This window comes from Daucus carota, chromosome 6, assembly GCF_001625215.2.
Source record: "Daucus carota subsp. sativus chromosome 6, DH1 v3.0, whole genome shotgun sequence".
In the NCBI taxonomy this organism is placed as follows: Eukaryota; Viridiplantae; Streptophyta; class Magnoliopsida; order Apiales; family Apiaceae; genus Daucus; species Daucus carota.
Genome location: NC_030386.2, coordinates 30,237,947 through 30,265,613, shown reverse-complemented (window position 1 = coordinate 30,265,613; position 27,667 = coordinate 30,237,947). Strand labels below are relative to the sequence as shown.

The 27,667-nt window shown below is 34.0% G+C and overlaps 2 protein-coding genes, 1 long non-coding RNA gene and 7 other non-coding genes across 19 annotated transcripts; 1 reads left to right on the top strand and 9 right to left on the bottom strand.

The window, feature by feature from the left end:
* Window positions 1-1,878: 1,878 nt before the first annotated feature.
* LOC108227216 (uncharacterized) lies at window positions 1,879-11,732 on the top strand. Of its 2 annotated transcripts, none has more exons than XR_001807837.2 (3): window positions 1,879-2,052; window positions 3,548-3,780; window positions 8,658-11,732. It is a non-coding gene; the product is annotated as an uncharacterized LOC108227216 (long non-coding RNA). The 2 variants fall into 2 exon arrangements; XR_010284610.1 differs by having other exon boundaries at window positions 3,548-8,149.
* LOC135147416 (U6 spliceosomal RNA) lies at window positions 3,909-4,011 on the bottom strand. The gene has a single exon (XR_010284993.1). It is a non-coding gene; the product is annotated as a U6 spliceosomal RNA (small nuclear RNA).
* LOC135147412 (U5 spliceosomal RNA) lies at window positions 4,566-4,681 on the bottom strand. The gene has a single exon (XR_010284989.1). It is a non-coding gene; the product is annotated as a U5 spliceosomal RNA (small nuclear RNA).
* On the bottom strand, window positions 5,342-5,537 carry LOC135147400 (U2 spliceosomal RNA). The gene has a single exon (XR_010284978.1). It is a non-coding gene; the product is annotated as a U2 spliceosomal RNA (small nuclear RNA).
* On the bottom strand, window positions 6,049-6,213 carry LOC135147396 (U1 spliceosomal RNA). The gene has a single exon (XR_010284974.1). It is a non-coding gene; the product is annotated as a U1 spliceosomal RNA (small nuclear RNA).
* Window positions 9,019-9,121, bottom strand: LOC135147415 (U6 spliceosomal RNA). Its single transcript, XR_010284992.1, has one exon. It is a non-coding gene; the product is annotated as a U6 spliceosomal RNA (small nuclear RNA).
* Window positions 9,676-9,791, bottom strand: LOC135147410 (U5 spliceosomal RNA). The gene has a single exon (XR_010284987.1). It is a non-coding gene; the product is annotated as a U5 spliceosomal RNA (small nuclear RNA).
* Window positions 10,452-10,647, bottom strand: LOC135147398 (U2 spliceosomal RNA). The gene has a single exon (XR_010284976.1). It is a non-coding gene; the product is annotated as a U2 spliceosomal RNA (small nuclear RNA).
* A 366-nt stretch (window positions 11,733-12,098) lies between the features above and the next one.
* Window positions 12,099-16,641, bottom strand: LOC108227215 (ribokinase). Of its 8 annotated transcripts, none has more exons than XR_001807835.2 (6): window positions 15,839-16,641; window positions 14,918-15,103; window positions 13,737-13,932; window positions 13,509-13,647; window positions 12,800-12,844; window positions 12,099-12,344 (listed from the first exon to the last, which is right to left on the bottom strand). XR_001807835.2 is itself a non-coding variant. In XM_017402252.2 (5 exons), the coding sequence occupies exons 1-4, from the start codon at window positions 16,478-16,480 to the stop codon at window positions 13,556-13,558; spliced, it is 1,116 nt and encodes a 371-aa protein (XP_017257741.1). In that variant the 5' UTR covers window positions 16,481-16,641; the 3' UTR covers window positions 12,099-12,344; window positions 13,509-13,555. The 8 variants fall into 8 exon arrangements, 4 of the variants coding, with proteins under 4 accessions (XP_017257741.1, XP_063935823.1, XP_063935824.1 ...); XR_001807833.2 differs by lacking the exon at window positions 12,099-12,344 and adding an exon at window positions 12,359-12,691; XR_001807831.2 differs by lacking the exon at window positions 12,099-12,344 and adding an exon at window positions 12,359-12,671.
* A 1,286-nt stretch (window positions 16,642-17,927) lies between these two features.
* Window positions 17,928-21,068, bottom strand: LOC108227214 (pentatricopeptide repeat-containing protein At3g14580, mitochondrial). 2 transcript variants are annotated; one of them, XM_017402250.2, is made up of 2 exons: window positions 19,777-21,068; window positions 17,928-19,238 (listed from the first exon to the last, which is right to left on the bottom strand). In XM_017402250.2, the coding sequence occupies exons 1-2, from the start codon at window positions 20,963-20,965 to the stop codon at window positions 19,210-19,212; spliced, it is 1,218 nt and encodes a 405-aa protein (XP_017257739.1). In that variant the 5' UTR covers window positions 20,966-21,068; the 3' UTR covers window positions 17,928-19,209. The 2 variants fall into 2 exon arrangements, with proteins under 2 accessions (XP_017257739.1, XP_017257737.1); XM_017402248.2 differs by having other exon boundaries at window positions 19,719-21,067.
* Between the last annotated feature and the right edge of the window lie 6,599 nt (window positions 21,069-27,667).

Below are 27,667 nucleotides of genomic sequence, written 5' to 3'. Positions count from 1 at the left end.
AATTTCAGAAAAAAATTAAAAGTAAATATGTATACCTTAATTGGTTAAGTGGTGACATCTTTACTGTCTTTTTTTTTGGAAGGAATGGATGACAACTAAATTTTATGATTTTGCATATTTTGATAGCGTTGTAGGATAACTTCATAGCCTATGTCTTTAAATATGACCTTCTCGATGTAAACCACCATGTTAAGTGGGCTATTATTTTTATATATATAATCATTTTTAAATTTGTCCCCAGGCTAAAAAGTTAAAAATAAATAAATTATACTTATTATTTTTTTCTCAGCCCGGGCTGGCGCCGGGGCTAGCCCCCCTTGGTTCCGCCCCTGTGAAGAACGACCTGATTTCGTGTGAGGACTCGCTGTTTGGGTTAATGCACTGAGTGTTTTTGATTTTATGTTTATTTAAATTTAGGACGCTCTCAGTTTGGCTCTGTTTTTTTTTTTTCTTTCTGTTTTGACAAGGAGACTTTGTTCTTTTGTACATGCTCGACTGTTGTATATTGCTCCTGTTTGGCAATTAAACGCAAGGAGAAAATAAACGCTTTTATTTAAAAAATGTGGTTTATAATAATATTTTTAAATATAAATGTTAAAATGATATTTCATGTTCGTTATTCAAAAAATAAGAATTTGTTTCAAAAGAATTAAAATTTTATATACTTCTCACCAGTTTTTTTTTTTTTTTGCCAAACAGCCTCGTTATGCCCTGTTTGGGAAGGGGTTCCTTTTCCCTTTTCTTATTATAATATAACACAAACAGCTCTTCAACTATTTTTTAGCAGTGTTCTAAAAGCCGGCGATTAATCGGGATTAATCGCCGATTAATCACTGTTCGGTCGGCCACCGTCTCGATTAAGCGTTAATAGGTGAAAAAATCGTTTTTTCTGAAATCGGGATTAATCGGAAAAAGTCGGTCAAAAATCGGTGAATTTAAAAATTTTAAAAATAAAAGTAAAAATATTTAAAATTTTAAATAAAACAAAAGGCACGAAAATGACAAAACACAAAAATTAAAGTTGTTTTTATTACTTTTCACTCTTTAAATATTAGCTCCTAAATTCTAATTACATAAATTTACAATATCGTTTTTCGCAGATTCAATCAAATTCAAGTTTGCATATGAGATGAGTGGACTTATATATGTATATAAAGGCATGTTTTGTGTTATAAAAAATTATTAATCTTTTGATTTTATATGACTGTATATTTATACTATATATAGATATATTAATATATATAATTTAAAAAATAATATTAAATTGATTACGATTAATGATCCGATTACTATTAATGATCCGATTAATCATTTCGATTAATCTCCGAATATCCGATTAATCGCTGGGCAGTGCCTTCACCGACTAAGTCCGATTCCCGCTTTTTACAACACTGCTTTTTAGCCAAAGAAACAAAAAAGCTTAGTAGGAAAGAGAGTCGAAAGCCGATAAAATGAGTTTTTTTTATGATTTTTATTTTTTCCGATCTTTTATCATAATAATACTCTATTTTTTTTTGACAGAATAATACTCTATTTTCTAAATTATCAAATATTTTATTTAAAATTATTTATATGTGCTTAATAATTTTATTTGTGCTTGTAAACTTGTACTCGTGATCTATAGTATCAAAATTACCTATGTGCAGTTGTGTACCGCTGACTAGGGATGAGCATTCAGTCGGTTCGGTCCAAAACCAGACCGAACCGAATAGACCGAAAATCGAAATTTGAGTTTTTTTCGGATCGAAATTTTATAATAGACTGAATCGGATCGAACCGAAATAATTCGGTTAGATCCGGTCCAGACCAGAAGAACCGAAATTATTTTAAAAATAAAAAGTTATATTAATAATAAACTTAGTATTCTTTTGGTCTCATTATTATTGGCAGACAAAGATGCGAAAAGAACGGAGTCGGTAATAGCAAGAGTCTTCTTCTCTTACGTACACCTGTTGTCAAACAGAAACAGGGCGTTCGCTCGGTTTTCTAGGAGATCAAAAATGGATACGTAATTTTCCGATCTTCATCCGGCGAAGTGAACTGTCGTCTCCGGTTACAAAACTCATCTCTTATTTTTTGTTAAAGCTTTTTATCTGTAGTTTTTTTGTGTAGATTTGCATGTTGACGGGAGAGAGAGAGAGGGAGGGAGGAAGAGAGGGGGAGAGAGATGTGCACAATGTCTAATTCGATTTTGTAGTTATGTGTAAATAATTTGTGTCTAGTATATTAATGTCAAGTAAGGGTTAATTGTTTAGTACTCTATGACCTAATATTTTTTTATACATCTGTATTTATACTTATGGTATTAGAATATTCACGAGATCTTATGTGGAGTATATCCTAATTGAAGCATCAAAAAGTAGATTAGATTTTGTAACATGCATTTGGAGTTTGTGGATAGTGGGGTGGGGAGGGATGGATGGGTTCTGATCTCAAAACCCTTATTCGGAAATTTTGTTAAAAAGGGCGGGTTCAACTTGTAGGAGTTTTGTAAGGGGTTGAGAGGGATTCGGTTTTGAATTAACAAGGATCAGCACCCCAGCACCCCCACTCGGCATGTTGCAGCTTGCAGCTCTCATGTGTTTCGTTCCCCAACTCCCACATCTGATTTAATTGGTCCCATTCAATATTTTGAGAATTTTGCAGTAGGACCAGTGCCCCATTCATGTGTTATAATTTAAATAGTTATATGTGCTATAATTTATGAGGCCCATTACAATATGTACTTGAACTAAGTAGGCCCCGGATATGTGTTTAAATAGGAAACGAGTTAAATGTGTTTAAACTATATTAATTCTTGACGGAATGAACAAGACTTAATGTTTAGGCTTTAGTTATATACTACAGATAAGGAGAAATTACTTTTATTCATCAATAATTAAGACAACTTTACGCGAGCTTTAAGTTCAGGCCATAATTTATTCAGGAGGCAAACATGTCCTGGATCACACATAGAGAGAGTGTGTAATAAGTTTGTCGAAGTGCTGGTGTAGTGGTGCTGAAACAGAAACAAAGGGTTCTCTGCATCTACATATTGCGCGGGGTTCCTAGGAAATGAAAATTATGATACTCAGGTATTCGGTCATGTTACAGTGTTTTGAAACACTTGCCTGTCTTCTGCGGTTAGGAAATGATTCCTCGTTCTCTTTGTTTTGGTTTTTGCTTGATCCTTTGTTTGCCTGTTTAGAAAATGAAAATACTTGTGTCTCTAACCCTCCATTACTTTGGCTTATAATCAGCTACAGTGACCTATGTTATGGATAATACAAGTCTGATAGGTGTTGCGCTATTTTTCCATGAATTGTTTCCATGTATTGCTCCAAATGCCTTTTGAAAAATGCTAAAGAGCATGTAAATATACTGAATCGCAGGGAATAGGTTCTTATGAGTTGTATATGATTTATATGCTCAAAAAGTTTCTTCGCAATTTTTTAAGATGAATCTTTTTCTAAAGCTTGATGGTTTTGGCAATCGTGTTTGTAATGCTTGTTATTATATAGTTCTCGAGCACAACTACTTATACAAGTGTTCTTCCTGTATGACTCAGTTTTTTCATCAAATGTCAAAGCCCCAATGTAACCTCCAAGCTCAAGATTTTGGTTTGGTCTCTCTGGACAACCAGCAATTATCGGTGAACTAGTCATTTCCAGTCTTCTGCCTTTTTGAAGTTGCGACGAAGATGAAGAAATGAACAAAGGAATAAGGATCGGCTGGATCCAGGAAGCATTTATTGGATTTACTTTCCAATGGGCGGTTGCTTGGTCTAAGTGAAGCATGAAGGTAACATCATCTATATACATATATGCATTTGAAAAACTTCATCTTGTGTTTACATATCAAATGAGTTGCTCCTAGTGTGTGTGATTTTATCTAAAAGGGGGGTTTTGAATATATTTTTTTGGGGAAAAAAAAATTTGGACCATTTCTCGATTTGTGCGTGTCATCCTTGCGCAGGGGCCATGCTAATCTTCTCTGTATCGTTCCAATTTTATCGGATGTCCCCGAAGGGACAACTACATGACTTTGAACTGTGTTATATGAATCGCTTAGGGTAACTGACATTAGCCTATGTGGGACATTTGTTCAATATCTAAGGAAAGTTGTCCTGGGGGACCTTTCCAGAATTCCGAAAGTCACTTCTACACGGTCTCGAGTCCAACTTTCGGAATCACCAATTATAAGTTATATGTAGTGCACAAATGGGTGAATTGGTGGTAATTTTTTTGATCAAGTAATCATATTTATGTGCTGATATGTCATCTCATCACCTAGTCTTGCTATTACATAATTTTGGAAATCTTTTGTTCAAGTAATCCTGTCTATGTACTGATATGTCATACTAACACCTAGTCTTGTTATTACAAAACTGTACTTCGTTGTCGAAAGGAAATGCATCGAATTTGAAGGTCCCCAAAACAAAATAAACCTGTGGACTTAGATTTTGAAAATTAATAGATAGGACAATGGGCATGCGACATCATAGCTTTGGGGAATCAACGTACATAAATATTTATTTGAACATAGGCTGCATGTAGGACAAAAATATTTGAACTGAACTGTAGGGGATGATTCCACTGGAACTTCCCTCCAAAAATGGTCGTATGCCACTGTAAGTAGCGAGCACACGGTATTCTTTAGTAAAAGGCGAAAGAATAGTTCGCTTTGTGCTCACTACATGGCTGCGTGAAATGCTACTGAAGCTTTGTGTCCCTTGATATTGCTGTGAGAGGAGCGAGTATGATTATGCTTTTCAATATGGGTCTTTTTGGTCCTATTTTCTGAGCAGGCCTGTTATCGAGCATTCTTCACTTTGGTTTTGTTTTCCCTGCAACATGCCCTGTCTGTAGCTCTGCTTGTGGAGTGCAAAAATTTATCCTCCCTCAAGAATCTAGGCACTCCTAAGACTGATCTAAATCCCGAGTAAATGCCAAGTTCGGTTCATTCATACCTTTTAGGACACTCCCCTAGGAACAAACACCATGTTTGCCAATTTTCTCTTTAAAAGATCCAATATTCGAGGTTCATTCATCCCTTTTAGGACCCTCCCCGGGGAACAAACATGATGTTTGCCATATTTCTCTTTAAAAGATCCAATGTTCGACCCAATACTGGCACAGTATCTTATGCCCTTTCGGATGTACCATCAGATTCTACTCTTCTGCAAACTGGGTCAAGAGTGTGCATTTCTTCAGCAACTCTTCTGCATACTCCAGTTGGGGCTCAGATGTACCCGACTGATTCTTCCCTTCTGCAAATTTGGTAACATCAGGATTCCACCATTGAAATTGGGGCAGGTTCAAAGTAATTTAATTTAGCAAATTATATTTGAATACTTGATTTGGTGGGGTGTGCCAGGCCCGAGCAGTAGTGCAACACTTGGGCGACACGCGAAGACCCCAATAGCAAGCTATTGTGGTGGGACTTCCCCCTTAAAAAATAAATTTAATATCGTGTGGACCTATGGCCCACATATCAGATATTAAACTGATAAGAACAGATACTACACTTGATCTTAGCCAAAAGGCCGAGAAAGGTATGACTGTTTTCAATGTGTGATTCTCCCTTTAAAGCTCAGCTCTTGTACCTCTGCCAAATTTATCTCGGGGTGGTACAAGACACTTCAAGAATATCATAGTCCACAGACACTGCTTGCAAGACAGCTTGGGCAAGATACATGTTCTAAAATTAGTTGGAGGAAAACGGGTATTAGACTTCTAGAGGTTTATGGTTTGATGCCAACAACTACTCAAACAACCTCGCGAGTCTGAAATTTTGAAATAGAGGAAAGTCGAATAAATTAATAATAATGCAAAACGAATTCGTTAATAGTTCCTTTTGTGCAAAACTAATTCGTTGAGAGTATACTCTAGAGTCAATATTGACAGACGAACATCTTGTAGTTCAACTGTTACCTTGTTCAAGGACACGACTTTTCCTGCTGTTACCCGTGTTATATGAGTAGATATAGTTAATATTAACTACGCGAACATCTTGTATGTGATTCAACTGTTACCTAGTTGTTTAAGGACTCAACTTTGAACTACAATTTCAGGAGCTGCGCGAACGCAAGCCCCTGTCACAGATTGTGATGTAGGCTCCCCCCCCCCCCCCCTCGGGGAGACCTCAGGTGAGCACTCCTCCTAAGTGCAATGTAGGCCAGTAACCTAAGGCATGAGCATTCATGATCTACCATTGACCCCATCTAGGTAGTAGGGTTTTAGGTAGGCTGTGCGACCCTATTTATAACCCGGTGATGATGTTTGTTGATCTGTGCACACGATGAGGACAACTTTGATATGCAGGTGGTGTTACATGTCCTACGACTCTTCCTACGACACATGAATGCGTTTACTTTATGCGGAATAATAAGATTAAGTTGGAGTCGGAAACTCGTATTTTGTTAAATTTTTCATCCCGTTACTCCAGGCCTTCATATTGAAGTTCGGTTTTATTAATTTGAACACGAGTGTATCTATCTATGTTTTCGTTTCTTTGCATGCATCATAACTGGTTTTAATCTTTCATCTATTCCGCGCTTCTCTGCTTTGACATTTGTTCCAAGTCTTTCCTCTTTTTTCTTGTATCTTTAATTTTTTCCATTTTCACTCTTCCATGTTATCCCTTGCCACCAAACGGTATATAAAGATGCAATTTCATCTTCCATACGTAAAATAGAAGGATGAGGGTTCAAGTCTCGTTGAAAATTATGTGTTTGTAATTGATTTAGCATTTTCAAGTTCCAGTCGTTAAGGATAGGTATGGCTCAAGCTGTTTCATAAATGGCTCTCATTCTCTCCTTTCACTTGGTCAACAACTTTCATATCTCATAGGAAAAAAGAAGATCCTTGCTTCAGCCTAGTGCCGGCCCACCTCCATATAAATAGATTTGAGATTTTTACCTAAAAACTTTATTTAATTTAATAGTTTGATTTGATTATCCCACTTTATTTAGAATTATTCTGGTTGTCAACTATTCTCAAGGTAGAGATTGATCTATTACCGCAAAATATTATAAAAGCCTACTTCAAGCCAATTTTCTTAAGGTCCAGGATTAAAAGATTGGCCGTCGGGTGATTGACCCGACTACAAAAGATATTCGATAAGCTTTAAGCCTATGATTGTAACAGAAGATATATTTAATACTATTAAAAGATCAGTTTTAAAAAGTTAATACTAAATAATACATATCTTGTACTGTTTTTAGTCCATCACTAGTTATCTGAATAAAATGTGGAACACATATTTTACTTTATATATAAGATACTGGTGGAAATTTCACAATTTTAAATCTGAGACCTACAGTGTGGCCCACCACCAAGGAAGCCTGATTCGATTGTCATAGCATGATATGGATTTTCTATTATAATGTCTATGTCGTAGCCAAATGTACGGAAAGACAAAAACGTTATTGCACTGACCTGGCTTTTAATAGCATAGCAAGTATAAAGTATAAATGTAAATAAATTGTTAATTTACTTGTTAATAATCTGCTAGCTTATAGCCATGCATGAGTTAGTTCTAATATATTTTACGTTATTATTTTTGTGATTTTAATATTTGTGTTTTAGTTTATATTTACTTTTGCTCAAAGTACGTTTTTGTATATGAGGAAGTATTTGTGTTTTAATTAGCATAGGTATGTAAAGTAATTAGGCCGGTTAACTAGGTATTTTTTGAATAAGTAGGCCTAAAAATGTGTTTAAATTTAAATAGTTATATGTGCTACAATTTAATAGGCCCGTTACAATATGCTCTAGAACTAAGTAGGCCCCGGAGATGTTTTTAAATAAGAAAAGAGTTAAATGTGTTTTAACTAAAATAATGCTTGACGGACTGAACAAGACTTAATGTTTAGGCTTTAGTTATATACTATAAATAAGGAGAAATTACTTTTATTCATTAATAATTAGACAACTTTACGCGAGCTTTATGTTCAGGCCATAATTTATTCAGTAGGCAAACATGTTGTGGATCACACATAGAAAGAGTGTGTAATAAGTTTGTCGAAGTGCTGGTGTAGTGGGGCCGAAACAGCAACAAAGGATTCTCTGCATCTACATATTGCGTGGGGTTCCTAGGAAATGAAAAATATGATACTCAGGTATTCGGTCATGTTACAGTGTTTCGAAACACTTGCCTGTCTTCTGCGGTTAGGAAATGATTCCCTCGTTCTCTTTGTTTTGGTTTTTGCTTGATCCTTTGTTTGCCTGTTTAGAAAATGAAAATTCGTGTCTCTAACCCTCCATTGCTTTGGCTTATAATCAGCTACCGTGACCTATGTTATGGATAATACAAGTCTGATAGTTGTTGCGCTATTTTTCCATGAATTGTTTCCATGTATTGCTCCAAATGCCTTTTGAAAAATGCTAAAGAGCATGTAAATATTTAAGAACTAAGAATATTCCGTGGGATTTTGTTTTTTACATCAACTGTCTTTACGAATTGCATAGTTTATAAGGGATTAAGAATACTGAATCGCAGGGAATAGGTTCTTATGAGTTGTATATGATTTATATGCTCAAAAAGTTTCTTCGCAATTTTTTAAGATGAATCTTTTTCTAAAGCTTGATGGTTTTGGCAATCGTGTTTGTAATGCTTGTTATTATATAGTTCTCGAGCACAACTACTTATACAAGTGTTCTTCCTGTATGACTCAGTTTTTTCATCAAATGTCAAAGCCCCAATGTAACCTCCAAGCTCAAGATTTTGGTTTGGTCTCTCTGGACAACCAGCAATTATCGGTGAACTAGTCATTTCCAGTCTTCTGCCTTTCTGAAGTTGCGACGAAGATGAAGAAATGAACAAAGGAATAAGGATCGGCTGGATCCAGGAAGCATTTATTGGATTTACTTTCCAATGGGCGGTTGCTTGGTCTAAGTGAAGCATGAAGGTAACATCATCTATATACATATATGCATTTGAAAAACTTCATCTTGTGTTTACATATCAAATGAGTTGCTCCTAGTGTGTGTGATTTTATCTAAAAGGGGGGTTTTGAATATATTTTTTTGGGGAAAAAAAAATTTGGACCATTTCTCGATTTGTGCGTGTCATCCTTGCGCAGGGGCCATGCTAATCTTCTCTGTATCGTTCCAATTTTATCGGATGTCCCCGAAGGGACAACCACATGACTTTGAACTGTGTTATATGAATCGCTTAGGGTAACTGACATTAGCCTATGTGGGACATTTGTTCAATATCTAAGGAAAGTTGTCCTGGGGGACCTTTCCAGAATTCCGAAAGTCACTTCTACACGGTCTCGAGTCCAACTTTCGGAATCACCAATTATAAGTTATATGTAGTGCACAAATGGGTGAATTGGTGGTAATTTTTTTGATCAAGTAATCATATTTATGTGCTGATATGTCATCTCATCACCTAGTCTTGCTATTACATAATTTTGGAAATCTTTTGTTCAAGTAATCCTGTCTATGTACTGATATGTCATACTAACACCTAGTCTTGTTATTACAAAACTGTACTTCGTTGTCGAAAGGAAATGCATCGAATTTGAAGGTCCCCAAAACAAAATAAACATGTGGACTTAGATTTTGAAAATTAATAGATAGGACAATGGGCATGCGACATCATAGCTTTGGGGAATCAACGTACATAAATATTTATTTGAACATAGGCTGCATGTAGGACAAAAATATTTGAACTGAACTGTAGGGGATGATTCCACTGGAACTTCCCTCCAAAAATGGTCGTATGCCACTGTAAGTAGCGAGCACACGGTATTCTTTAGTAAAAGGCGAAAGAATAGTTCGCTTTGTGCTCACTACATGGCTGCGTGAAATGCTACTGAAGCTTTGTGTCCCTTGATATTGCTGTGAGAGGAGCGAGTATGATTATGCTTTTCAATATGGGTCTTTTTGGTCCTATTTTCTGAGCAGGCCTGTTATCGAGCATTCTTCACTTTGGTTTTGTTTTCCCTGCAACATGCCCTGTCTGTAGCTCTGCTTGTGGAGTGCAAAAATTTATCCTCCCTCAAGAATCTAGGCACTCCTAAGACTGATCTAAATCCCGAGTAAATGCCAAGTTCGGTTCATTCATACCTTTTAGGACACTCCCCTAGGAACAAACACCATGTTTGCCAATTTTCTCTTTAAAAGATCCAATATTCGAGGTTCATTCATCCCTTTTAGGACCCTCCCCGGGGAACAAACATGATGTTTGCCATATTTCTCTTTAAAAGATCCAATGTTCGACCCAATACTGGCACAGTATCTTATGCCCTTTCGGATGTACCATCAGATTCTACTCTTCTGCAAACTGGGTCAAGAGTGTGCATTTCTTCAGCCACTCTTCTGCATACTCCAGTTGGGGCTCAGATGTACCCGACTGATTCTTCCCTTCTGCAAATTTGGTAACATCAGGATTCCACCATTGAAATTGGGGCAGGTTCAAAGTAATTTAATTTAGCAAATTATATTTGAATACTTGATTTGGTGGGGTGTGCCAGGCCCGAGCAGTAGTGCAACACTTGGGCGACACGCGAAGACCCCAATAGCAAGCTATTGTGGTGGGACTTCCCCCTTAAAAAATAAATTTAATATCATGTGGACCTATGGCCCACATATCAGATATTAAACTGATAAGAACAGATACTACACTTGATCTTAGCCAAAAGGCCGAGAAAGGTATGACTGTTTTCAATGTGTGATTCTCCCTTTAAAGCTCAGCTCTTGTACCTCTGCCAAATTTATCTCGGGGTGGTACAAGACACTTCAAGAATATCATAGTCCACAGACACTGCTTGCAAGACAGCTTGAGCAAGATACATGTTCTAAAATTAGTTGGAGGAAAACGGGTATTAGACTTCTAGAGGTTTATGGTTTGATACCAACTACTCAAACAACCTCGCGAGTCTGAAATTTTGAAAGAGAAGTTAATCTATACTCCTGGCCTATGGCTCTGTCAGGTGGTGGAAAATGTATACTCCTGATCAGTGTTCTGGAATTAATTGCTTTGTAGCTTTGTCTGCAGTTCCGCTAGTTTCATTCCACTTCATTTCAGAAAATGACCTTTATGCAATGAACTATCATTTGATTGCTGCTGATTGTTCACAGAAAGTTGTCATTCTAGTAGCCCTTTTTATGTCAAACTTCGAGTAAAGACAGCTGCTTGAGTGGATGATCGCTCTGTTTTCTTATTAAAATTTAAGCGATGCTGCAGCGGAACATGTACTAGTACTGAGTATGATAATTTTACGAGCAAAAATAGAAACACTGTTACTGGCTTACAGATCGTTGTATATTATAGTTAATGCTCTGTGTCACCTAGATTCTTTTTATATTGGGTGCAGAGGTTTTGAGACATATTTTAAACCTTGTATGATGTATAGTTTATTAAATTTTGGAGAAATTACTCAATATAATATGATATATGGCGCTTGAGTATTGAGACCTTGAAGCTTAGTGAGCTGATAGAGAGCAGTGTGGAGAGTGGGAGAGAGGAGAGAGGAGAGAAATGTTTGGGAGATTAAACACTGGATTAAATTTATTGAAATAGAGTTAGTATTCGAGTCCGCAAGGGTTTCAGATTCACTTCGAACATCTTTACCAAGCGCAACTTATTATTCAACATAGCATGTACTCAAATATGATTTGAAATATTAAATTTTAAAGATGTATTTGTAGTTGATTTTGGTTGATCGGTTGTAAATTTGGTTGATAAATGATTTCAAATATTAAAATTTTAAAGATGTATTTTAGGTTGATTTTGGTTGATTGGTTGTAAATATGGTTAAAATAGTTGAAAGCCGTATTAATTTTTTGAGTTGTATTTGTTATTGATTTTGGTTGATTGGTTACAATGGGTGTATACTTGCATACTTTTGGAATAGGTTGTCGTAGTAATCAACATACTTTTTAAAAAGAACCTAGGTTTCGTAAGTTATGTAATTACCCTACTACAAAAGATCTATATGGCTTTGGTTATGTAAAACAGAATTTAAACTTATAGATGCAAAATCTTTTGAATTATTCTTTTAATTTTCTGTCTTGTTTAAATTCAATCCATTTTCTTCCTATCTATTTTTATTACGTTCTTAGACATTACTTGCTCGGCTTTTCGACGCTAGATCTTTGACCACCTTGTTGGAATCATTTGTTTAATCTTGTGAATATAAACATTTAGTGAAGACTACAATTTACAAAACCGAAGTTTTCCAAAAATAATTTTAACTGCATAAAATACTAGAATAAAAGAGAAGATCGGTTATGAGGCATTTATGCATCACATAAATTTAACAGCTGAACGAATCTCCGTGGGCCAAATATATTAAACTAGCTGGACTGGCAATCTTTCCTCGGGTTTTCTAAATCAAGATGATGTAATTCCTGAAAAATGTACATAGCCGAAAACTACAATGAGATATATATCCAAATACCGGAAAACTTAAGAGGTAAAATCTTGTTATATACTATTTAGGAGATGAAGAAAATCATGAAATTGTTACACAAACACAAACATAAATGGTCAGTTCTCTGAGTATCATGCAGTTCCTAGTCTTAAGCTTTGTTTATTGGAGATTGGAGAACGCTGACTCGTGAGATACAAAAAGCCAATAAAATCTGGCTCTGGCTAGCTTCTTACAGTTCCCTTGAATGGGTGAGAGCTACTGGTAGTATCGGATCCAGAAGGTAGTTTGTGCAACCATAATTCTCCTTCATCACAGTTGAGAGAACTATGTTGGCAACAACACAAAGAGGAGGATGGTGGAACAAGACGAATGAAAACAAGAAACCTAATGGCAAAAGAATTCTGTTTATATGATATATACAGCAATGATTACCTTGTTTAGCAGATTCTTATCTGACGTACCTAATATGTCAAGCCTCTGCATTAAGGGGTAAAATCATCAGAAATTGTGGGCACAACTACAGTCTACAAACAATCCGAGAAATTGCAAAGAAACTCTGAAGACCAGTTACAACTTCCAGGAATTCTCATCAAAAAGTTTGGATATGGGGACAGACGAGAGAGTGCAATAATAATAATGGATATCTTATCTATAAATACTTGAAGTTCCTACAGAATAAGCTGTCAAACTTTTGCAAGAGGGAAAAAGAGATTGATAAAGGAGTAGCCAAAGTATAAAAGATGGAAAGGGATGGATATATTGAAACAAATCAATGTATTAACGAGAGACTGCTATCCCATAAGCATATAATGCACTAATGGGTATAAATGTTTTAGTGTGTTATTTGGTCACTCTTTTAGATATGAGCAGTGCAGAAGTGCAATTCATGATTTAGCGATGCTTCTCGAAAAAACAAAAGCAGGGCAGACCAAATGGCTCTAATTTTTCTCCTGCCACAACCGCAAGGCAAAACCAAAAGTGTGACTAGTTGATTAATTGATAAATTACGATTTAAAAGAATGACAGAGAAAAGAATATAAAAGGCCTTCACATCCCATTTACATAAGCATGATGACTGAAATGAAATCTAGAAATTAAAGAAACTTGTGGGGTTGAAAATTCTGCAAGAAAAAATAGTCACCTCTTATTTATATGCTAAAATTCGCATAATTTAGTTCAAGGAAAGTCTCAAACAGACTGAAGAAGGTCCAAGACTGATTTCCTGTCAGGCATGCTAGGAATAGCTCCCTTCACTTGAACACACAAAGAGGCCGCTGCAGCTGCAAAATAGAAAGGAAGTGTATCAAAAATGTTGTGACTGAAAGTACAACTATTACAGTATAGAAAAACTTAACGAGAAATGGCACACCAGCAAATTTCATGCAATCCTTTTGGGATTTTCCTTCTACAAGAGCTATAGCAAAAGCAGCAGTAAAAGTATCACCAGCCCCGGTTGTATCTAGGACTTTTGAAGCTGATATTATTGGTTGTTTAATTGGCTCTTCACCTTTAATGAATAGAGCCGACCCTTTGGCTCCAAGTTTCACAAGAACTTTATTAACTCCCTGAAAAAAGGAACCTTGTTACATGGTGAAAACAATGGACCATTAAAAAACAGATGGATTGTCAACCAGCATCCAACAGGTCTAATATAAGTTTTTATGTTTGTGACAAGGAGTCTAACTAGTCCGATCTTTGGTATATCTAGAAGCAATCTGGCCCTCGACTACTATTGCCCTGTTTGGCAATTAGTGGTTAGCCGGTTAGCTCTTAGCGGATTGAGTTAGCTCTTTTGACTAACTGATTGAAGTAGTTGTTTTAACTAGCCGATTGAATTAGCTGTTTCTTGTGAAACTGTTTGGTAAATAGATGTTTAATTAGCTTTTTGTATTTTAAGTAGACACATGTCAATCCTCTAATCCAAAAAGCTTATTCACATGGTCAAACCTCCAGCTTCCAAACAGGGCCTATACCGAGAGAACTTTTGAAGTTTGTATAGAACTTGGTTCCTTTTGTTGCTTTATAAAGTTTGGGTTTATGTATAAAATATAACTGCACCTTCATCATTTCAAGCTTCTAACCAAACTAAACTACATTTGCACCTATAACATAAGAAAATATGTTGTACGCCCCCACGCTCTGATCTGCTTCATATGAACCATATAAAATATGCACCAATGAAATATACAGAAAGTTCTATTTGATAAAAGCTTCTATTAATTATTTAGGGGGAAAAAAAGCTTCTATCTAGATCTTATAATGTCCTTGTTTCCCCAATTCAAGTTGTTTCTAAAATCGGAGAAGTAAAACAACAGGGGATCAGTCTATATAGAAAAGACATACAGAGCACAATCCATCTCCTTAAATTCCAATCCTTGAAGATAATGTCAGCATTACTTGGATTTTAATAATTGCTCCCAAGGAAAAAAGAAGAGAAAGGGATGGGATGGTTTGTTTTGCAACTTGTACATGCACTAAGACCAGGTCTGGATGGACATTAGAACTGACAATGGATAAATGCTATTAAATAGTATTGAAAGTCAAACTTACTAGTTCGTGACATTTAACCACAGCTTGGCTGATCTGTTCAAAATTTTCAGTTGGCAGCCCCGTTAAACGAGCAAGCTCGGTTTCATTTGGGCTTAATATATCAACAAAATTCAGAAGTTCTGATGGTACTGGTCCATCTGCACCTCCAGCATCCAAAATGACTGGAACACCTGACCTATTGGCTTCCTGATTATATAATGGATGGAAGAAACCGTTAGTATCATACAAAAAGTACCAATAATATCACCTTAACAACCTGAAGAGAAAATCAAGAAAAAGCAGGTAAACTACAATTTAATGTATTTAAACAAATATAATGTTCCGTCTTGATGTTCTGATCAGAGTTGCAACTAAATCAAACAATGATGTAATGTATGTAAACAATCAAAAATGACAAAACTATCTTCATCTTTATTTATAGAGAATATAGATAAAAGTTACTTGTAGTGGATAGGTTCATCTGTACAGTAATTAATCACACTTTCAAGTTGTGGCATCTATTCCACATCCATGATAAAGTTTGCATCTCGATGTTCTCAATATTAAACATAAAGTGCAGAGTTCAAATCCGAACAAGAGTTATAAAACCAGCTCAACAAGTACCCCTTTATCTTCTTTATCTCCATATTCAACAAAAAAACATTTACAGTATCATTTAAACAAAAAGCTATAAAAATCCAACATCAAGACAAGACAACGAGTAAAGGACACAAGCATATATGCATCATCTTAGATGAGATATGAATCTACTTTTGCATAAGACCTACAAATTAATAACCATCACCACTATAAATGATCACATTATACATAAAGAGCATAAGAAAATGCCAGAAACCTATTTCCAAATCCCCAAATCCTGCACTTAGCTCAAAGCCTTAAAACAAACATACGACAGCATTAAAACACAATTAAAAGTCCCACCTTGGCAACTTGAATATTAACAGAATCAGGAATCTCCCTCTGAAGCAAAACAATGCCAGCATTCCTCACAACCTCCAAACCACCGTCACCCAACCTCTCGGGCCAACAACTCATATTGGCACCCCCAACAATAATAATCGAGTTCTGCCCATCAGGCTGGAGCATAACAACAGCATGCCCAGTAGGTGCATCACACACAACACTCAAATAATCAACACCAACCCCACCATCCTCAAGTGCCCCAATGATCAATTTCCCATGAGCATCTTCCCCAACCTGGCCCACAAAAAAAGTAGGATAATCAAGCTTAGCACTACAAACAGCCTGATTAGCACCTTTCCCACCAGCCAATGTTTGACCAGTGTGGGCTGAAATAGTCTCCCCCTCTAATGGAAGTCTATCAATCTCTACATAAATATCAGCATTGGCTGATCCCACAACTACGAGTGGGGGTTTTGGGCTTGGGTTGGTTTGGGCTTTTAGGGAGCTTTTTATGATGAATCTTCGAAATGGGGTTGTTGATTTCGTGATGAATTGGGTTGGGACTTGGGTTTTGATTGATTTAAGAAAGGGGTTAGTGGGGGTGTTTGATTGTGTAAGATGAAAGTGTTTTGATGGTGAAATTGCAGCTATGCTTTCCATGGTGTCACAAATTGGGTGCTCTTGTGTTCTTCACTTGTTGCTCTGATTGTTTCTGTGATGCTGAGTTTGACTGGTAACTTGGAGATTGGATCCTGGTTAACTGAACCCGCCCAAATTACATAGGAGCAACCTTGACATAAACAAAGAGTGTTTGTATAAACACAGAATACTGATGTTTAATTTATTCTTAAATAATGTTTTCTTGTTTTTTATTTAATATTTATTTGTTAAAGTCTACAAATATTTGAGGTAAAGGACCAAAGGCCAACTAATTGCATCTTAGCGTAAGTTCAAGGAAGCTGTCGAAGTATGCAAGGAAGGAAATTAATATATAATGCATTATTGACAAATAAATTGATATATTTAAAGATTTGACGAGTAAAATATAATTATATGTAGATAATTTGTGTTATATTAAATACTTGTCGAAGTCTTATTTTAACTTTACAAATTATTTTTGTGCTAAAACATAATCATTTTCTCATATTATATCCCTACTTTACCGATTAGTTCCTGAAAATCATAAATTCAAAATTAATACTTCCTTCGTCCATTTCTATTTGTCATTTTGACTTTTTACACGTGATTTAAATTGATTGAAAAACATACTTCCACTTATTATTTTTAAAATGTTTTTTTTCAAAATTAAAGTTATAGCTCATATTTTTCTTTTTTCTTTTTGAGATCTACAGCTTATATTTTTATTCAGAAAAAAAATATCTTAAAAATAATAAGGAGAAATAAGTTTTTCAATCACCTTATGACGTGCAAAACATCAAAATAAGTAAAAAGGGACGAGGATTAGTTTGTTGCAAATATTTTCTGAAAAGCTTCAACAAATACTTCATCTTGTTTGAAAAAACAATTTTAGAAAATTCCCTATAAAAACATACACACAAAAAAAACTAATCGTTCGTTTAACTAATTAAATTTCGATTTAACTTCTATTTTTGCTTTGAGGTTTGTGAGCCCACTAGAGTAAAGTGGGCTTCCAAAAAGTGACGGGCAAGCATGCCAAAAGAGGGCAGGGGCTCGCTCGCGCTAAAAGTGTGTTCGTTAATATAGGTGTTGGCACGACCCGCCGTCTCTATACGATCATTGACGCGTCGCCCCTCACCCTGACAGGACGGGTTGGTTTGTTAACTTGGGCTCCCCTGTTATTTATAGGCCCTGCTCTCTATTTTTCCTTCCTTTCTCTCGATGTGGGAACTAAGTGGAGTACATTTTGGTATTTCCTAACTTTGTTTGCTTCATTCTTCTACTCCTTGCTCCTTTCTCCAAATTACGAGCTATATAATTTCGCATGCAAACACAAGATCTCAAGAATTACATAATTGTGATGAACAGGGACGGAACCAGAAAAATTCCGGGGGGCGGGATTTTACTAAAAAAATTTGAAGGACAAAATACATATAAATTGATTATATATAAGGGCTTGGGGAAGGTTTGGGGGGGCACCCCATATCCCCCCTTGGATCCGTGTCAATACATATAAATTGATTATATATAAGGGCTTGGGGAAGGTTTGGGGGGGCACCCCATATCCCCCCTTGGATCCGTGTCTGGTGATGAACAAAAACAAAGCCAGTACCAAGTCATTCTTCAACTCATGTCCGAGCCAATTTATTTCAGTGTGAGTGGAAATGTGGAATCGAAGAGAAACATGGAGTGAAATAAACCAGAAAGCAGGCATACTGTGGAAGCATACTGGGGAAATTTTACTTGCAGCTTGAAGTGTGCACTCTCACGAAAAGAGTTGGACAGATCATAAGGTGAATTAGGCTTAGAGACTCCTGGCATTGACATGGCTGTGTTTGACGAGTTTAAAGCGTCACATTGGTAACCAATTCAGGCAAGCTCTATGTTCCCAGCTTTGCATCTGGCTTTGGCACTTGGGAGTGATTTTATCAAGTAAAGAGTACATTCGGCTCAGAAAAGTTTGGATAACCCTGCAGCCACAACAGTGTTACACTACATTAGTGTTGAAGGTTCAGATGAGACGAGAAACAGGCATCAGACACAGAAGGGAAAGATGTTGGCTCGATCATGAAATTTGAGCTTCAAGATCCTGACAGCAACATAGTCACTGCCGAATAATACATTTACACTGGAGTTTGCCAAGTGATAATTCTATCAACCTAACATAAAAATACATCAATGCTAGGGCATACCCTAGGAAAGCAATAAGAGTGCACAATCCCAACTAGAACATTAAAATTTAAAGAACTAAACCACAAAGGAGACGAACAAAACAAAACTAGTACAACATTAAGATTTAAAGAACTTAACCAGAAGTCCAGAAGACCAGAACCATCTTCAGAATATCAACAACTAGCTGCCAGGGAGCTTTGACTTGTCGTGTGTTTTGGCAATGCAGGTTTAGAAAGAACTGATCATCTAACATCCAATTCCAATTGTGATCTCAACATGACAAGTTCAGAGAAATGAAAGTACACTCAAAGAACAGATGTAGAATTAATTCTGATGTAGAACTGCAATAAAGACAATGGGGAGGAACAGCCGTGCAGAATCTGATCATTCTATCAGAACCCCCTAGCCTGATATTTGGAGGTCAAATGACGACAATCATTCTTGTGAACAGCTTTATCATCAAAAGCAGAAGTGAGGTTTATTTGTTTATGGTTTTAAGAAGCAGAATGCAATTTGATGCAACTAGGTAGCAATTTAGTTTGTTGTTTACAGCCGTGAACATGTTGGCACAGCTTGCATCATCCAGGGACTAGGGTACAATGTATTCCTGCAATATTGGTTATACAGGTAGATTATGAGTAACAACTTATTATCTTTTTTGAAAAAGAATTAAAATATTGGGAATCCTGCTAACCTAAAATCCAAATTTATTGGCCCTCCATGCAATCACCTAATTTCATGGATATTAGTAATGTTTAAAACTCTGTGGAGAGGAAATGAGATTTACTTATCTTAACAAGTCCCTTTTATAGCTTAGTAGCTGCATCAAAATTATGAAAGGGGGCAGACTTTGTAATTGGCTATGTAGTAAAACCTAGAAAGTACTAAGAAATTAAAGTATGGGCAAGTTCAGTTAAAAACTTGCATGATTGCATACATGATCACCCAATGTTTTTCAAAAATATTTATATAGAGAGAACTTGGGAAATGCAAGAACCTGAAAGTAAAATAAAAATTGTTTGTCACAGTACATTAAAAATCTTATAAACCATAACATTTGATTTACTTTCTGTTAGCAAAAGTTCACCTTTCTGTTGACTATTTCTCAGTTATATTTTCATATGAGATACATTCGATATTCTTACTTCCTGACACTACACATTGGATAAGCTGCTTCCACATCTTCATTTTTGGCAAAAATCCTTGGTGCACCAGTTTCTTGAGAACCCAGTGTGCATCCTCCACAAGGTTTTGATCACAAATACCTTGTAATAACAATTTATACGACTCAAAACTCGGCTTAACACCCTTTTGAAACATTCGACTACTCATGAACTCCTTTGCCTCTACAAATTTTTCCATATCAAGCAAACCATACAAGACCTCCTGATAGGTTCCTGGATTAGGTGCACAACCTTTAAGCATCATCCTATCAAAAAGCTTAATCCCCTCTTCTGCTCTCCCATGTTTCCGAAGTCCAACAATCAAAATATTAAACGTGATAGCGTCAGCTTCAACACCCTCATTTTCCATCCTCTCAAACAACCTTAACGCCTCCTCAACCTTCCCATGCCTGCACAATCCATGCATTAATGTCGAAAAAGTCCTCACATTTGGAACACAATTCTGCTTGGGAAATTCCTCAAGCACCTTAAGCGCAGCCTCAACATCACCACACTCACACAACCCCTTAATAATTATATTTAAACAACAAGCATCAACCTCAACACCCAAATTTGAAGCACCCATATAAACCTCATGTACAATATCAAACTGCTTCGACGTAACAAGCAAGTTCAATACAAAATTAAAAGTTTTCACAGTAGGCCAACAACTATATTGAGGCATAGCAAAAAGAGTCTCAACAGCTCTATTTATTCTACCAGCAAAATGCCCATAAATTTTAATAACATTATAGAAAAAATCATCATCAAGTCTGCACCTTTTTTCAACTTTAATCCTCTTCATAACTTCTTCAACCCCATCAAAATTTTTAGCTGCAGCAAGATTATTGATCACAGTAGTGTAGAAAAGTTGATTGGGCTTGTAATCTTTGCGTTTCGAGACTTGATTCAAAAGATTTAGAGACAAGTTTGGATCTTTTAGGTTTTGGAATATCTTGACAAGCTCAGTTGGGCTTAACCAGTCTTTGTGTTTGAGAATGTTGAAATTATCGAATTCTTGAATTGACCCAGATGAAGAAAGTGAAGTAGAAGATGATTTTGATGCAAGATTTGAGTAAAGAAGTAAAACTTGATACATGGGTTTTTGAATTTTGGCAACATCAGAAACAATTAATGGTATCATCATGTTTGAATTGATGAATTTTGTCATGGATTATGAATTAGATAATGAGGTCTTCTTGCCCTAGGATTTTTCTTTCAGATCAAAATGGCATTTATATAGTGAGAGTTTTTGAAATGTACTATCTGATATTAAGCCTATTTATGTTCGGTAAATATTTTATAGAGCATTCTTCTTATTTTAACTGCGGGAACAGAGTAAACTTTTAACTTGACAAAATAAAATCCAAAGAAATCATTTTTTGCGAAATTTTAGTTAATTTATTTTTGTGGATCTAATACAGATTGATCTTTGATGAATACTAGCTGTAGAAAACTGGTTCATAAGTTTCTTGCCACAAAGAAGTGTGCTGTTCTGCAGGCTCTTCCAAATCAAACATTTGCTGACAACTACTTTGATAAAAATAATCTGCAGCTTCTCCGAATTCGACTCTATTACCGAATTCATAATAATCGCAATTCATGTCCATGGACCATAAATTCATCTCATCTTCTCCTGGAGAAGAAATGACCATCTCCACATCATTAATCCAACTAAAATCCATATGATCATCCAATGATATCGAAAAATGTTGATCCTTCATTCGCAACACATCAGATGGCTGAAAGTCCTCTAGGCTTGGTACAGCAGAGGAAATTCCGTGATCATGATCATTCATCATATCATTGGTACCAATCTCGGCTTCTAATGATTGAATAGCGCTACACAGTCTTTCATCGTCGATATCTTCAACCTGTGAATCTTGGAGTAGTGACATTATAAGAGCACTATCATCCATTTCCATGGCTTCAAGCGCGCTGAAAGCATGTCCGTCTTTAGTGATTAAGGGCCAGTTTTGAGGTACAACTGAGGCCATGATATTTTGCAAGAACAATCTGCTCTTTGCAGGAAATGAAAGCAAGAGATATAGATGAGTTCAGAGGATACTAAACCAGGTTTATATATACTAAAGTGCTAAGGTAATGACTAAGAGTCGACAGCCTTTGGAGTCGACCAAACAGCCATATGGGCTATGGCCTAATAAATATTTAGGTTAATTATTTGTACGATGAATTGTTAAGCATTGGATGCGTGGAGTGACAAAAGATCATTTCCCTTCAGCTACAAGGTGTGCAAGCGTTTGTAGTAATTTTGGCCCTGTTTGGGAATTAGTTGTTAGCGGTTAGCGGATTTAATAAGATGTTTTGACTAGCGGACTGAATTAGCTGTTTTCCGTAAAATTGTTTGGTTATTAGCTGATTGATTAGCTTTTTCTGACACAAACCAAAACTTCTAACCCAAAAAACTCCTCAAAGTAGTTTTTTCAAAATTAGCTTTTTGGGTTCAAACCTCTGTTACAATCCGCCAACTACTAAACACTTATATCAGCGGATTCTAGTGATCAAACCTCTAAATCACCTCAAACCTCTAACTTCCAAACATGGCCTTTAGATTCTTAGTCTTGATATTCGATATAAATATAAAATTTTGCAGGGGCGGAACCAAAGTGCAAGCCAGGAACTGCCCGGCCCCCGTAAATGTAAGCCAGGAACATGACCTTTAGTGAAGATTGAAGAACTAATATAACTTTTATTCCTTATCACGTTATGATAATTATTTTTTATATGTTATATGTATTAATATATATATATATAATTATATATACTAGTTGATAACCCGTGCCAAGCAAGAGCTTAAATAAAATTTTAAAATTTGTTATTTATTGAAACAATAATATCTTTTTTTAATTATTTATCATATTTTTATCATACCTATTTAAATTATTATTTTTAAATGATATTTAAATTATTGTTATTTAATATAAGACTTTCTATATATTAAAATTTGATCCTACTTCAAATTTATTTCATAATAATATGGGTACTCGTTCTACGGAGTCCACAAAATAAGAGTATTGGATTTCAAAATTATTTAAAAATAATCTACTCATTTCAATTTTAATTTTTTTAGTCTACAATATTTGTGAACATCTGACAATTTGCAGGTTATGTTCCACAATATAATCATTGGAATCAAAAGATAAAATAATTATTTTATAAATCACTAAACATTATATATGTTCTAACATATAACTCATAAGTAAAAAATGATTTTAATGATTGTTAATGTTGAAAAATGTTAATGATTAATTGATAATTATATATTTAAAAGTACTCAAAGATGGTAAATTATATATAAACTAGTTGAGAAACCGCGCGTTGCGGCGGCATATAAAAATTATATTAAAAAAATGCTAATATTTGTAGAATAAAATAATTTTGTGGCTGTCTATAAAAAGTATATATTAATGTTTCAATATCAATATTTGTCGGATAAAATAAATTTCTATTATAAAAATCTTGATGTAATACCAATATTAATATATAAAATTGCAAAATTGGACTATACTTCATGGTGAAAAAATGAAAATAAATTTATACACGTAATTAACAATTTAAGCATGACGAATCTTAATTTTTATTTGTTTTTTTTAAAAGTAATCATGTTCTTACATTATCACCTTCCTCAAAAAAATTTGGATTGATTGTGCACAAAAACATCTAACTTAAATTTGTGAGATAGCGGTCTATAACTACTCTTGCTTGTAACAACCTTTAATTAAAAGCTGCTTGAACGGAGCAAACAGATAATGCATGTATGATTTTTTCATGTATACAAAGTAAATCATATAAAATTAACAACAACAAACATGTACGATAAACAAAACAAATATTATAAAAGGATAACCAACAAACATACACCACTAATAGTTAATTTATTGATATCAACCATCAATATCATGTCAAGACTATATTTTTTTCCCGTGTTTGGATTTGTCGACTCTAATATAGCGGTCTATAACTACCTTTGCTTGCAACAACCTTTATTTTTTTAATATTGTATAAACAACATTCACTTATCGTTGCAGAAGAATGGAACCTTCGAGTTAGAAATCGAGTAAGAAAAATATCACCGGAGAGAGGTAGGGCTGTGGTATTGAGAGAGAGGATGTTATGTTTAGATGGTCCAAAACCCTACAATCTACAGGGGTATTTATAAGTGCAGAGAGACTTGTGTGCTACTCTTTCATATAATTATATAATCTGAAATAAAATCAGATTAAAACTTTCAAGCTACTATATTCCATAAATAATTTGAAACAAAATCAGATTCTAAAACTTGCTTCTAATATATATACCCAAAACTAAAAAAAGGCAGTTCGAATTTTTGATATTTTTCATCCAAAAATTCCAGAAAATTAGAATAATAGAACGGAGCGATGTGAGAGGCGCCACCTACATGCCCCTCGCTTCTCTTTTAAAAATTGAGCAAGAGAACTATCACCAGAAAGATGTAGGTTGTGATATTGAGATAGAGAAGGTTGTGTTTAGATGATACAAAACCCTACAATCTATAGGGGTATTTATAGGTATAGAGAGACTTGTGTGCTACTCTTTCCCATAATTAAATAATCTGAAACAAAATCAGATTAAAATTTTCAAGCTACTATATTCCTTAAATAATTTGTCTTTCCCATAATTAAATAATTTGAAATAAAATCAGATTAAAACTTTCAAGCTACTATATTCCATAAATAATTTGAAACAAAATCAGATTCTGAAACTTGCTTTAATATACCCGAAACTAAAAAAGGTAGTTCTAATTTTTAATATTTTTCATCCAAAAGTTCCAGAAAATTAGAAAAATAGAACGGAGCGATGTGAGAGGTGCCACCTACACGCCCCTCGCTTCTCCTTTATATAAGTATATTGATTTGAATAATTAAAGATATTATTTATGATTAAACTAAAAGATTATGACTGTTACTTACTATGGCTTAATTGCGGATTTTATGGAACTTAACTCTAATAGTATGTTTTATTTTAGTAAAATTACTATGTTGTTTGATGATTATTAAATTGTGAAAATAATATTCAAGATCAACACATATAAGTTCGTTTATAGCGTTTTTAATTTTGAACAAAAATTTAGAATTTTAAGTCGCAATTATTTTATTCATTTAATAGGCAAACATTATATATAATTCTAGTTGGAGTTTTTGTAGATCTAACAGTTGTTGTAGTTGTTTGATAAACTAATATTGTAACTTTGACAAAATTAATTAACTTTTCAAAACTAATTTGATATCAAATATTTTGACGTATGTCTAGAGTTTCGGTTCTTTTATTATATGTTGCAATATGTACATTAACTTCATTTTCTTTGAGTTTCAATTTGTCAAGTCAGTGTTACCACCGCCTTATTCGTCTTTATGGCAATATTCTGAAAAACACTTGAATGATAATGATTATTATTATTAAAAAATATATGACCAGATTTTTTGGTACTTTGATATCAATATTGAATCTTGTTTATTTTAATTCTGAAATATGATAGAAATTTTATAAATTTGTTTCGTAAATTGAATTGTATGAGTTTTAAAAATTAAAACGAATATTTGACGTATGTCTAGAGTTTCGGTTCTTTAATTATATGTTGCAATATGGACAATGACTTCATCTTCTTTGAGTTTCTATTTGTCAAGTCATTTACCATCGACTTATTCGTCTTTATCGCAATTTTCTGAAAAATATTGAATGATAATAATTATTATTTATTAAAAAAATATATGACCAGGTTTTTCGGTACTTTAGTATCAATATTGAATCTTGTTTATTTTAATTATGAAATATGATATAAATTCTATAAATTTATCGTAAATTAAATTGTATGATTTTTAAAAATTAAAATAAATAATTTCGTTGACATTATTATTCTAGTGATAGGATATTATGTTGATATCAATTTGAACTCCTTATTTATTTGAATTCTGAAGCATGCTAAAAGATTTATAGAGTTGTTCCGTATATTAAATTATTTGAGTTTTAAAAAATTAAAACAAATAATTTTGTTGATAATATATTTTTATTAGTAAGATAATTGTTACAATACAAAATTCTGTCAAATATAGAAGTTTTTTGATAACAGTAATAATTGTTAAATAAAAAAATGATGATAGCAAAATTTTGATATGAATTTTATAGAATTATTTCATAAGTTAAATTGTTAGCGATTTAACTGTGCGGATAGGATAAATGTTATATTACAAAATCCTAAACACCATAGAAATGTTTTTATAGTAGTATAATAATCTTAACCAATATTGAAATTTTTAATAATAAAATCCGAATCAATATAGAAGTCTTTCACTGTCCTAATGAATATTGAGGTTTTTAATTCTGAAATATGATAGAAATTTTATAGTTTTGTTTCGTAAATTAAATTGTATGAATTTTAAAAATTAAAACGAATATTTGACGTATGTCTAGATTTTCGGTTCTTTTATTATATGTTGTAATATGGACAATGACTTCCTTTTCTTTGAGTTCTTATTTGTCAAGTAGTGTTACCACCCCCTTATGGCAATCTTCTAAAAAATACTGAATGATAATAATAATAATAATAATTATTAAAAAAATATATGATCAGGTACTTTAGTATCAATATTGAATCTTGTTTATTTTAATTATGAAATATGATACAAAATTTATAAATTTATCATAAATTAAATTGTATGATTTTTAAAAATTAAAACGAATAATTCCGTTGACATTATTATTCTATTGATTGGATATTACATTAATATCAATATGAACTCCTTATTTATTTGAACTCTGAAGCATGCTAAAAGATTTATAGAGTTGTTCCGTATATTAAATTATTTGAGTTTTAAAAATTTAAAACAAATAATTTTGTTGGGAATATATTTTTATTAGTGAGATAATTGTTATAATATAAAATCCTGTCAAATATAGAAGTTTTTTTTATAATAGTAATTGTTAAATAAAAAATAATATGATGATAGCGAAATTTTGATATGAATTTTATAGAATTGTTTCGTAAGTTAAATTGTTAGCGATTTAACTGTGCGGATAGGATAACTGTTATATTACAAAATTCTAAACACCATAAAAATCTTTTTATAGTAGTATAATAATCTTAACCAATATTGAAATTTTTAATAATAAAATCCGACCAATATTGAAATTTTTAATAATAAAATCCGAATCAATATAGAAGTCTTTACATAAAATTCTAATTAATATAGAAGTCTTTCGCTGTCCTAATGAATATTGAGGTCTTTAATATAAAATCCTATTCAATATAGAAGTCTTTTGATAATAGTATAATAATGATTATAAAATCCTAATTAATATGAAAGTGACCAAATTTTGGTACTAAAAGTACCGATGTTCCACCGAAATGTGGTTTCGCTTATTAATAAAGGGTATTGATATTGGGTCCTGGTCCACAGTCATCGATAGCTGTGGACTGGTTAACTGGCCCATGGTTTTCTGACCGTTATCCCCGTCTAGCGCTCACCGTTATCCCCGTCTAGCGGTTAAAAAGCGCTAGACGGATTAAGAAAAATGTTATAATCCTGACCGCTGGATATTCATCCAACAGTCAAAAAACTATGTGTTATTTAACATGTTCCTGGCAATCACATGCCAGGGACCAGTACCCATATATATTAAATTTATAACTTTATGTTAAAAATTAATATCTTAATTTTGCACAGACTTCGAGATTATTGAGTCTGGCCTATAATATACTTACATTTGCTTGAATAACTTATATACGAGTCCTGTCTACAAAAATAAGTTCAAATTATTGAATCGGATCTATTCAAGATAGTACATTTGTATGAATAACAACTTAAACACTATTCTTGTCTCTATAAAATGTGCA